This window comes from Echeneis naucrates, chromosome 9 (assembly GCF_900963305.1).
Source record: "Echeneis naucrates chromosome 9, fEcheNa1.1, whole genome shotgun sequence".
Lineage (NCBI taxonomy): Eukaryota > Metazoa > Chordata > Actinopteri > Carangiformes > Echeneidae > Echeneis > Echeneis naucrates.
Genome location: NC_042519.1, coordinates 20,044,662 through 20,056,649, shown reverse-complemented (window position 1 = coordinate 20,056,649; position 11,988 = coordinate 20,044,662). Strand labels below are relative to the sequence as shown.

Here is an 11,988-nt window from a genome sequence, read left to right as displayed (position 1 = left end):
CGAGAACAGCAAAGACGAATGTTTTTGGTGCATCAAATAGGTTTTCAAACTGTGTGTGTGTGTGTGTGTAATGTAAAATAAAAAAAAATAAATGAATAAATAAATCAAGATACACTGACGGATAAGCAGTTGTAACACAAATCTAAGGGGCATTATAGCAATTATTAGTAAAAATGTGAAGAAGTCAAGAAAACTGCTTCGGTAGAGGTTTAGTTTTGAGTTAAATACATCTGTACTTATCTGAGTTGTTTCATTTTCAGGCAAGACATTTTTGCTCCATAAAAGGTGTTTCATTTTCTTTTAGTTTTTTGTTTTTTTGTTTTACACTGGAATGATCTCTTATGTGAAAAAGATGTGACAACATAACAGTTAATAGCCTTTGACCTGCATGACGTAAAAGTGCAGGTTAGGACATATTTGTGAAAAGCGTCAAACAGAGGGCTCGTCCGGGATTTGAACCCGGGACCTCTCGCACCCTAAGCGAGAATCATACCCCTAGACCAACGAGCCACATTGATAGCAATCTTTATACCTTTTTTTTTTTATTTGCATTTGTTTGTTACTCAATCATGGATTAAAAGAGTGCAAGTTCATCTTTACCCACAGCAGTGACTGTAAATCTTTGGACTTTAAGACATTTCGTCACGCCATGATGACTAAAGAAAGGGCTCGTCCGGGATTTGAACCCGGGACCTCTCGCACCCAAAGCGAGAATCATACCCCTAGACCAACGAGCCACAAGCACATGGGGAGTTTACGTCAATTATCAAATGATATATGGATCACATTGTGCTATCAGCAGTATTTTTATCGGAGTGGGCGAAAAATACACTTAAAAAAGTGATCTCATGAATTTCCTAGGTAGCAACAAAAGTGACTATAAATTATTATTAATAATACGATCAATTAGAAAAAAAAATGTGCCTGTGCATGATTTGCATGATTGTTGTTTTACTTTTTTTTTTACTTTTTTTTTTTTTGTAGGAATTCATCAATATCATGTATCGATCTTCTCTGGGCGTGACTCCTCGGGCGGAAGTTGTGCAGACTGCGGAAGTGAAGAGATCAGCGCGGACGCTGGACTGACACGATCCGGTTCAGGACTTTGATTTGGTTTGGTCCTGGTCCGGCTACATGTAGACCTCCGGCAGCCTCGATCGACATCTCCATCGGGTAAGGAGGAACATTAACTGAAGCTGAAGCTACTTGACCGTTTTAATCCCATAGCTAGGTTTTGCTAAGTTAGCCGAGTTAGCTTTGCTAACACAACAGTGTTAGCACAGTGGACAAACAGGGAGGCTTAGGGAGGATAACAGGAGAATAAAGCATATATTTATCTTTATCCTCCGACTCAGAGTGACTCAGTAGACTTGGAGGTTTCCAAATGAGGCCAAAATAGCACAGTGTCTTTTAACATTTGAGCTGGAAAGGCCTCAGTTTGGCATTTTGTCTGATTTGCCCCTGCAGTGACAGTTGACCCAAAAAGGCATTTTAAGGCAACTCTGACACATTTGGTATTTTTGCCTTAATCTAGCTTCCTATTTTCGTGAGAAATATATTAATGAATCAATCAACACCTTCCAGCTCTGCTGTGAACTTTTCCCAACCAGCAAATGTCAGATCAAGTGTAGACCTAAAACTACTTTCACAAATCTGGACCAGTTTAACCAGACTTGTGAAATGTTGATATGTTGATTTCACTACCCAGACTCAAAAATAAATGAATGTGGACTTCACAGAGCTGAACTGTGTTTGCTCGGTGTTGACAGAATATTGGTTTGATTAAGGGGATGATAAACAGTTTGAACTGTACATTTCTAAATGAGTATTAAAAAATTAAATTGGCAGTTCAGTGTCCTTTCACAAAGACAACTGGATCTAAAAGTGGCGAATCAGTCACACACACTTTCCCCTATAATCAGTAGGTGAATTGAATGTTGTTGTATAAAAGAATTTTGTACGGTCTCTGTCCATTTACACTCGAACGAACTTCTCAAATATTTTCAAATTTAGCAATGAAGTATGTTCGTCTTTCACCACACAGAAAGTGCCATTCATTGCTTTTGTAATGTGTAAGACAGATGGTGATGAATAGGTAGGTAGATAGATACTTCATCCACAGGGGAAATATTTTGTCACAGCAGCATTAACAAATACAATAATACCGATAAGCAAATGAAAAGGAAGAGAAAAAGAATATCTTACAATAAGGACTAAATATATACAGATGTTAAACGTGAACAGGAGTGAGAAGTAGTATGTTTTAGGTGAGCTCTTAGATTACTGAAAATTTGATCTTTTATTTTTAGATCAAAGATGCTAAATCAGGATTTAAATGCGTAAAAAGATTCTTTGATGGAATGTGTGTTTTGGATGATAAAGCATGTTTGTATGTGTGTGAATAAGACAAAAAGCACACAACTATTGTTTTTGGAAACTTACTGAGGCATCAAGAGCTTAATTATGCCTGATGTAGATGGCTTCTTTAAGAGTGTTACATGATTATAAATGGAATAACTATTGATTAATCAATGCATATGAAGTATTTGAATGTTGGGCAACGTTTAGCTTCTGTTAGCATTATGTTAATCTTTAAAAAAAAAAAAAAACTCCAGCTTTACCAGAGTTAAAGGTGTTTATGATCCTTTTGGTATATCCAGCGCCTGGATGTTTCTTTAAATTTGTAAAAAGTAAAAAGCAGCCAACAGCTTTCAAGTGTGTTGAACTCTCTTTCTTATCAGTGCCACTCCTCTAAATCTAGACTCTCTGGACACAGTTTCTGTGGGCTGTAACAGCAGCCAAGGAGCTGTCGTGGTCCAATCAATATGAGCCATCTGACTGTTAGCCAGCATGCTGATGAAGCGTTTTCACCTTTGACTTAATTTGATCAGTATAGTAGTAGACAATAAGAAAACAAGAAAAAGTCATTGAGCCTCCCAAGAGAGTCATTGTTTTGTTTTTTTCTAAATATATTCAGTTTCAGACTGGGCAGTGGGCTCTACACAGGGTGAGAGGAGAGGGAGACTGCCTTTGTGTTCTGTTTAAACAAAATATTAGGTTTTACTGCATTTACCATTGTCTGTCACACGTTTTGAACATATTTCAGCATGATTTGCCAGATTTCCAGCAGTGTAATCGTGAAATCGTAGAAAATGCATTTTTTGTGGAAAACGACGAACTGGACACACCCAATTCTTTATGTTTTGTTAATCAGCTTCTGTTTATAAATGTATTGATGAACGCTAGCTCAATTGGGATCGCAGTGCTCCCTTATTTGTACATGGGGAACTCTTGACTTTCCTGGTTTTGAGTGATAGTGTGCAGCAGTCACAAGCCTATAATCTTCAAGGCTGAAAAAGGAATGTACCTCAAAAGACGAAGCCAACACTTCAGTGTTAACATTCCTATACTGACTGAATCCCCACAGACTCCCATGATAAAAAGCAACCAAATTTCACTGTAGAAATGATTACCCAAAATGTAAATAATGCAATTAGAACTGAAAATGGGGAGAAAAGTGTCTTTAAAATACACAGTGTGTTTCCATCCACATTAGTTCCCATCCACAGGTGGTCAAACGCACACAAACATTTGTGAGTTCTGCTGAGATTATGAGATTCAGCTTCACTTTATGGGAAACATTTTCCCAAAATCAGTTAACGTTGGACTGTGTAATCAAAATCTACTTTGTTTTTTAATTTTAGCCAAAAATAATCAAATGTCTAAAACCCATCTGACTGGTATCAACGTAACTCTGAATTAAATATTTGGCTTATCTTGTCCCAGTGTTCTGGACTGAGCAGCCATGATGATGGACCACACCGACGTGGCTCTCCAACCGGAGGAACGTGTCCGTGCGCTGACTAAAAAGGGCAGCACTGTGGAGGTCAATGACGACGTTCCCCCACGCCGCTACTTCCGCTCAGGCATGGAGATGATCCGCATGGCCAATGTCTACACAGAGGAGGGCAACATCGAGCACGCCTTTGTCCTTTACAATAAATACATCACGTAAGTGTATTAATTTGATTGTGTCCATGTAATTTCTCCTTTTTCCCCATGTTCTCACCCCCAGCAAAGATGGGTTTACAAATCACTACATTCAGTTTGTTGTGTCTTCTTTTTGCAAAGGCTCTTCATAGAGAAACTTCCAAAGCATCGGGATTACAAGACGGCGAACATCCCTGAGAAGAAGGACACACTAAAGGTGTGTCACACTAAATTCAGTGTGTGTGCTGCTCCTGTAAACCACAATTGTTTTCACCAAAATGTTTACATTTCATATTCAGATCTATTTTCTCTATGCTGCAGAAACTCAAGGATGTTGCATTTCCTCAAGCAGAGGTCCTGAAAAAAGCTCTTCTGAGGAGATTTGAACAAGAATATGCACAATATCTCATCAAAAAGGTAACGTGTCCGTCAGCTGCTTAAATACGATTGTGTTTTCTTACGGGCAATCTCAGACTAACACGCAATGAGAGAAAGAAACAACTGTTACTGTGAATGGCTAGCATAAATGCAAATTAATATTGCAGCTTCCATGCACATGAGTTTTACAGTGTGAAACATATCCCAGCATCACTGGAGCTGCATACCACTCAGTCATTATCAGATTAAATGGAGGCAAAACAACGCTGACCTTGAAGAGTCGCATTGTTTATTATTTGTTTATTATCGATCATAATAACTTCAATTTACACCTCACGTGAGTTATTCTGCTATTGTTCATCGTCAAACAGTTGAAGTCTGAGCTGAATCTCACGTCACCCAATTTTGCTTTGAATGTAATTAGAAGAAAGGGATCACTAGCTTACGTGATGTGTCTGTCTTCAGAAAGCGGAGGAAGAGGCCTTGGCTCAGCAGCAGTCCAGGCAGCGGGCGCTGGATGTTGAGCGGGAGCGTGTGGCTGAGATGCAGCGGCGGCAACGAGAGCAGGAGCAGTTCAGCGCCTTTGAGGAGATGATTCGCCGCCAGGAGCTGGAGAAGGAACGGCAACGTGTGCTGCTTGAGTTCGCCACTCCCGTCGTACCATCCCCTGACGCGCCCCTCATTCCGGGCATTCAGGGCCCGGCGCTGGTGTCCCCCACGCCTCCACAGAGCCCAGGAGACCTGTCCGGTGGCACAAACCAACAGTACAATTACTCTCCCGGCACACCCTCCTCCGGGCCACCCAGCTTCGACCGGTCGCTGAAGCCGGGGTCCCTGGTCAGCCCAGGAAACAACAGTAAGTGAATCTTTTAGCGACAAAAGGGGCCGGCCCCCAGAGGATTTAAATGCTGCCCCGCTCCTACTTTAAAGTATTTATTCTTCTGAGCTGATTTCTTTCCCCCTGACCTACTTCATTTCCTGTTTGCACCATGCCTTGTTTCAGAACATCACAAGAATCTAGCTTTTCCATTCAGCTTTTGTATATATCTCTACATGGTTTGCACAGATACAATGGTGGATGCCCTTCGGCAGTTGGCTGTTCCTGCTGAGCTGTGTCGGAGCTTTCTGAGGTTGGCTGAGGCCAACACAAGCCGTGCTGTGGAAACTTGTGGCATCCTCTGTGGCAAACTGGTAAGGCTATAGAACAAAGGGTCTGTGTTGCAGCAGCATTATTAGATCTTCTGAATAGATATGTTGCATGAAGCAGACAAATTTGCATTAATGAGAGGTTCATAAAACATTTTTCATCATGTCTTTTAAAATTAGGAAGCGTTACTCTTTAAAGAAACTACAGTTGAGTGTTATTGAATTAAATTTGCCTGAGGTGGTTGATGTAATAACATCTTTGAAAACATATCTTCGTCCTTATCTATAAATCATATGCAATCGATGTGATAAATTCTTGGTAGATTTTGAAGGAATTTGAGACATCAGCTGACCCCCCAACCCCAGAGCGGGATACACAACATGACACATGACACACCACACACATTCTAGATCTGCTGCTGTTTTGCTTAAAATAAATTAGGCTCAGTTTTGCTAGTCTGTTTAAGCTAAAGCCCTTTTCACTTCTTTGTCAGCATGACTTAGCTTACTTTTTTTTTTTTTTTTGTCGCAGCAGACCAGTCATTGCGCTGTTAATTTAGCTCAGAATGAGTCCTTGGATAAACTCTTGGCACACTGTGGCGCTGCATAATTCAAAGGAGCATAATAGTGCAACACTTTCTCTGTTTGTTCCAGACCAGAAATGCGTTTACTGTGACCCACGTCATTGTACCAAAGCAGTGCGGCGGACCAGACTATTGTGACACAGAAAATGAAGAGGAGCTCTTTCTCATACAGGACCAGTTTGATCTCATCACCTTAGGCTGGATACATGTGAGTGAAGAATAGAACTTCAGTAGCAACTGCGCTGCTGTTCGTAGCTATCTTAAAAGAAAAACCCACCAGAAAAAAAAAGAAAGAACACCTCATATTCATGCTGTGACTATTTAAGGTACTGATCTAAATGCTGCTATATTCTGGTCATGGCAGTTGTGAGCACATAGGACTGAGCAATGTGACTTTAATCATTTTCAAGATATTAATTCAGTGTGCATGAGCTTAGTTTCTTTTGAAGATCTGCAGGGACTGCTCAGTAAACCAACTGACCATGAAACTGAACTCCTTTTCCTCTTCAGACTCACCCCACACAGACTGCTTTCCTGTCAAGCGTGGACCTCCACACACACTGCTCCTACCAGATGATGCTGCCTGAGGCCATTGCCATCGTCTGCTCACCTAAATTCAATGAGTGCGTCAAACACCAGCTGGTGTCCAGTTGTGGAAGACATATTTTTTATACACACACGCGAACACAAATGGAATCGAAGACTTTATTCGGGCTTAGGTCTCCTTCCCACTTTGCTAATTCACTTTCCTAACTCTGTGAAACTGTCCAACTGTGTTTGTTCCAGAATCGGCTACTTCAGATTGACAGATCGAGGAACAGAAGAAATCTCCACATGTAAACAGAAAGGCTTTCACCCCCACAGCAAAGAGCCCCCTCTGTTTACAGTGAGTCCATCTGTACTGTCAGGCCAGCACGCTTCTTGGTGTCTGTCTGAAATATGACCTGTGACCTCCTCGCTGTCGATTACTATATTCTTCTGATATATGTGAAACTAAAGTTTGGTACAGGACCATAACCCTAACCCTTTTAGATTAATTTTTCAGTTAAAATAAAATGGAAGAATGATAATTCCAACTGAAATCACAATGTCTGCTCAAATAATGGTAAAATGAGTTGGAAGAATATCATACTTTGTCAGTGTTTGTTGTCACAGTTGGTTTTGTCCATGTGATCAGACTCTAACTGTTCAAATTTATGTCTCCTTTTTAGCATGCGGCACACATCAGCATCACCAACGACACTGTGTCCATGATGGATTTGCGGTGATTTTTGATTTTTTTTTTTTTTTTTTCCTCATCATAACACTCATAGACTGTTTTTTCAAAACTGAAAACTTGAGGAGAGTAGTGAGAGACGCCGGCCATGAGTTTACCAGTCACACGAACTTCAGTTGCTCTCTGAGGGAACAACATTGTGAACTTTTTTTGTTGTTGTTTTTCTGTTCTGTAAAAAGTTCTACATATTACTGCACTTTTCAAGCAAATCAGCTACTATCCACTTAACGGACTGACAAACCTCTGGCTCTTCAACCCTGTTGTCTTTTGTGAATATGTGCTTTACTTCCTTCCTGCTCCACTTTTGTTTCTGTCATGAATAAAAACAGCTGAGTGTCTGGCTGGTATCCCAGCCTTTGCTTCATAATTGTCAATGTTTGGTTCAGCCTGACAGATAAAGTGCCAAGGATGAAAACATTGACTCGTTGTCGAGTTGTTCATTGTGCGACATGAAGTTCAGTGTGAAGATTTTCTTTGCTCCCGCGTGTTTCCTTCATAAACCGCTGAAGTGCTACAAGTGAGACAAATGAAAGCCAGCTGTATCTCAGGTATGCGGGCAGTGTTGCTGTTGCTGCTCTGTATTATATTTTTCTATACAAACTCCATCACTCCACGGTATACTTTATCTATGAAGGACATGTTTTCATTGTCTTTTTTGGGGGCATGCTTCTTTGGATGTGCGCAACAAGAAAACTGAATGTACCCTCTGCTACACATTACTAACCACCTGGATAATGGTTTGTGCCTCTAACCATTTATTTTTTGTTTGCTCACTTCTCTTGTTTGAAGAATTAAAGGATTATTCATAATTGTGAAAATACCCCTAAAGAATTAAATGTCAAGACAAAATAAACCTAATGTGGATTAATTTATGCTGGAATGTTTTGTTTGCCATGTTTATTCAATTTGTGGAGTGGTTCAAATTTAACCCTGTTAAGTTTGAAGTTCAGTCTTAAATTTGTATTTAATTAGTTTTTGCTTGAGTTGGCCAAGTGTAAAAGATGAACAGCTACAGATTCACACGAGAGTCGAGTGTCTGCATTAGAAGGGAAACGAATTACACTTTACACAGTAAGATCTTAAATATAGAGAGAAACCCAACAATTTCTAAAATGAGCAGGAAGCCAATGGTGGACTCCAAAAGACTTGAGAAACCACATGTAGGCCTCCATGTGTAGAGAAAAATGAAGAGGAAAGAATATTATTCTGCCTTTTTGACTGGTGCTACTTTTACTTTTATTTATTTATTTATTTATTTTTATTTTTATTTTTTTCATGTATCTATTGAAATGTTATGTACAATTAATAGCAAATGAGAGGGGCTGTTGGGGATGAGCAGAGGTCTTTCCCTCTACTGTGCATTCCTTAAAACTTTGTGTTATTTTGTTTGTTTGTTTTGCAGAAACGGAGGCTGAAGAATTGAAGCTACAGCCATCGTCATTACCAGGTAAGAGGAAATCTTTTTAATGAAGGTGCAGAGGTTCTGAAGGAGTTGCACTCACCAGCAACAAGTTTTTCTGTTTTAACCTAAAGTGAGTTAACACAAATGTAGAACAGATGTTACAAATTCATCAATTATTTGTAATTATTGTCTTTCCCATGCGGACAGCCTATAACCAAGTGTGTACAAACCATTTCCACTTGAATTGTCTTTTTTTCAGATATTAGTTTGTGTGCTGATTTGTAAAGTTTAAGTCATAGCTTCATTATTATTTTAGAAATATGCATATGTTTTTATTGTACAAGCAAAGTTTTATGCTGACATAGGAGGAATATTCTGCTGGTCCTTGTTTTTTGCGTAGTTTTGCATCCCAGCCAGCAGAGGGAGATCCCTCAATTTGAATAGATTCAAAGTGAATTATTGTTCACCCCGTTAAATTCACTCAGAGGAGGATGAGCACTTGTTGCATTATTCAGATTGTGACAGTCTTATCAAAAGAAAACAGAGCTGGCTTTCTTTGTACGTGAATTTTTCCAGTAACCCAAAGTTTCCTCATTTGTCACACATTTGATGTAAATTCTTTGATATATTATCAGCACTTGAAACCCAAAATGAAAACAAATATTTGCTACATATGTTAAAACGCATTATGCATTATGGATATAAGGTTTAAAAACATTAAATGTGAACATTAAGTTTTCTTTACCAGCATGCAGAGTGAGAATTACAGAAGAACATAAAAAAAATAAACACAAACCACAAATACAATCACAAAATATTGAATCTTCTTCCAACATTTTTGAGATGTGAAATATTTCATGCCTGACTGCACAACAGTAATTATAAAACAAAGCAAAGCAGTAAAAAAAAAAAAAAAAAAAAAAAGGCTTCATCCTGGACTCCTTTTCTGTCTGGCCAAGTTTTTGTCTCCACTTTCTGAGATGTTTCCTTTGGCTGTACCGTTGACATTTTGCCTGGCATGATGTGTTCAGCCACAATAAATTTCTTGGTGCTCTTCCTTTTCCTTGTCCCGCTCTTCCTCCTTCTGTGTCTCTGCCACTGTCTCTGTCTGCAGATTCAGCCAACCTGGGTGGCTTCCCTCTCAGACTCTACAGAGATTTATTTTACCTGATGAACTTGGTACCTGTGAGTGGTCAGTGTGGCCAAATCAATGTTTTATTTTCTTGTGACGACATCCAAACGTGTGGTGTGGTGCCTCAGCTTTGGGTCCATCTATGGGTCAAACTGGGTTTATTTTTCTAAAACCCCAGTTAGTTGATGATTTTCTGATTTGCAGTTACTGTATACACAAGAAAGTGATCTGCAATAACCTTTGCAGATTTATTTTGAGCTAAATCACTAAATCAGTTCAAGAGCTTGCCGAAAACCTTCAGATAGCACATTTTACAAAGCCTCAAATCTTTTTTTTTTTTTTGGTGTGGTGGGGTGCAATAATCTTTTTAAAAGAAAACTTATCTGAAAGCCAACGCCTTCCTTTCTAATAAACATGACGGTTAGGTTAGGAGACAAACATCTTTGAAAGATCACTATCAGTGACGCATGCAAGAAATAGGAGTTCCATCAAGCCTTTCAAGATGTTTGTCCTGACAACGTAAACAAGTCCCCAGCAGTAAATGAACAACTTGAAAGCCCTTTCAGATTAATCAAGAGAGAAGGAAGCATTTAAGTCTACAGAAGAGCAGATAGACGTGTCATGAGTGAACGTGTCCGGTGGGGCCAGATACTGTGACCTCAGACGCTCCTTTGAACATAGATTCAAAGCTCGTCGTCTTTGCTGGGTTGTTCATTGGTACAAATTGGAGTAAAGGTCACAGATAAACTACTCAAACTATATCTGTCTTCACTTTGCTGGTTCAACAGTTATAACGGACAAAACAGCATCAGCACGTTATCATTTGAGATGGACAACAATTTCTGGTGTGATCTGATGCCGTATACATAAAATTTGACTTGATTTATGCTACAGCTCTGTAATTTCTGAAATTTATTGAAAAGTCTGGCGTGAGCTGACGCAGGTAGTTGAGTAGTTCGTATGGATGCCGTGTTATCGCAGCGTCCAAGGTTAAACTCCAACCTGGTGACTCATGCTGCAACTCTCCTCTCTCTACCTTCTGCCACGTATTGGCATAAAGAATGTAAATGTAAATTGCAGGAAAACTAAAATTCAGAAAAAATCTGAAAAGATTCAGATCTTGTGAATTTGGTTTATTAACTTACGAAACAATTTACAGTAAAGCTGTTATACTGTAATTCTATCCTAAGCGCCGAGCCAAGCTCAGGTAAAGAGATACAAAATGAGTGATTATGGAAAAGCAGCTGTAGATATATAATCAATCAGTCGACCTTCCATCAGCTACAACATTTATCCTTCGAGGGTTGCAATGTGCGACTGGATCCAGTGTTTGCTGACACTAGATGAGAGGACGGCCAAAAACCAAAATGAGCAAGCCTGTACAGAAAAGTCGAGATTAGAAATGTGAATCTGGCTTTTGTTTTGTTTTTGGCTTTTTGAGAATGATGTTTGGTTTTATTTCACGCTGCCTATGAGACGGCAGACACTATAGGTAAGAGTTACATGTGACATCATTTAGCTGCGAGGGCCTGAAAAAACATTTCCAATAAATAATTTATTATTGATTAGAATTTTTTTTTTTTTTTTTTTTCCAAAAGTGTGAAACTTGTCTGCAGGCCAGTCTTGCTGGATGCAGGATATTACAGCTCTGCATCGGCACTAATAATGACAATTTTCGCCCTTACTTTCCTTCTGGATGTTTTAGATGGTTCATTTATTTGTTTTGAAGATATAAACATCGAGGAGTGAAGTAACCTCCGGTGGGAATCTGAAATGTCTCTCGCATGTGATGCTGACTTCAGATCCTTCCATAGTCTTTGGATTATGAGCTTAATTGGTTTCCCAAAGCATACAAATGTTTATTTTCTATGCCTTCCAGAAGGAACTTTGTGATAACATAGCTGCAGCTCCGCGACACTGAAGACACTGCAAAGACTCCCAAAACAAACACAGCGGAGGGTCTGACGGTTCACACAGAATGCACAGAAGGAAATGAGGGGGAAATACATTGTCACAGCAGGATACGTGATGAACACGGTCGCTGTCATGTAGCCCTGCCAAGAACCTTAAAGTCCGCGAC

General features: G+C 39.5%; 1 protein-coding gene and 2 non-coding genes across 3 annotated transcripts; 1 reads left to right on the top strand and 2 right to left on the bottom strand.

The window, feature by feature from the left end:
• Nucleotides 1–438: 438 nt before the first annotated feature.
• trnap-agg (transfer RNA proline (anticodon AGG)) lies at nt 439–510 on the bottom strand. Its single transcript has one exon. It is a non-coding gene; the product is annotated as a tRNA-Pro (tRNA).
• A 155-nt stretch (nt 511–665) lies between these two features.
• trnap-ugg (transfer RNA proline (anticodon UGG)) lies at nt 666–737 on the bottom strand. Its single transcript has one exon. It is a non-coding gene; the product is annotated as a tRNA-Pro (tRNA).
• Nucleotides 738–1,041: 304 nt separating this feature from the next.
• Nucleotides 1,042–8,240, top strand: LOC115048967 (STAM-binding protein-like A). The gene is made up of 10 exons (XM_029510862.1): nt 1,042–1,173; nt 3,787–4,011; nt 4,132–4,207; nt 4,312–4,407; nt 4,834–5,224; nt 5,435–5,559; nt 6,169–6,306; nt 6,609–6,721; nt 6,885–6,984; nt 7,310–8,240. The coding sequence occupies exons 2-10, from the start codon at nt 3,806–3,808 to the stop codon at nt 7,364–7,366; spliced, it is 1,302 nt and encodes a 433-aa protein (XP_029366722.1). The 5' UTR covers nt 1,042–1,173; nt 3,787–3,805; the 3' UTR covers nt 7,367–8,240.
• Nucleotides 8,241–11,988: the final 3,748 nt, after the last annotated feature.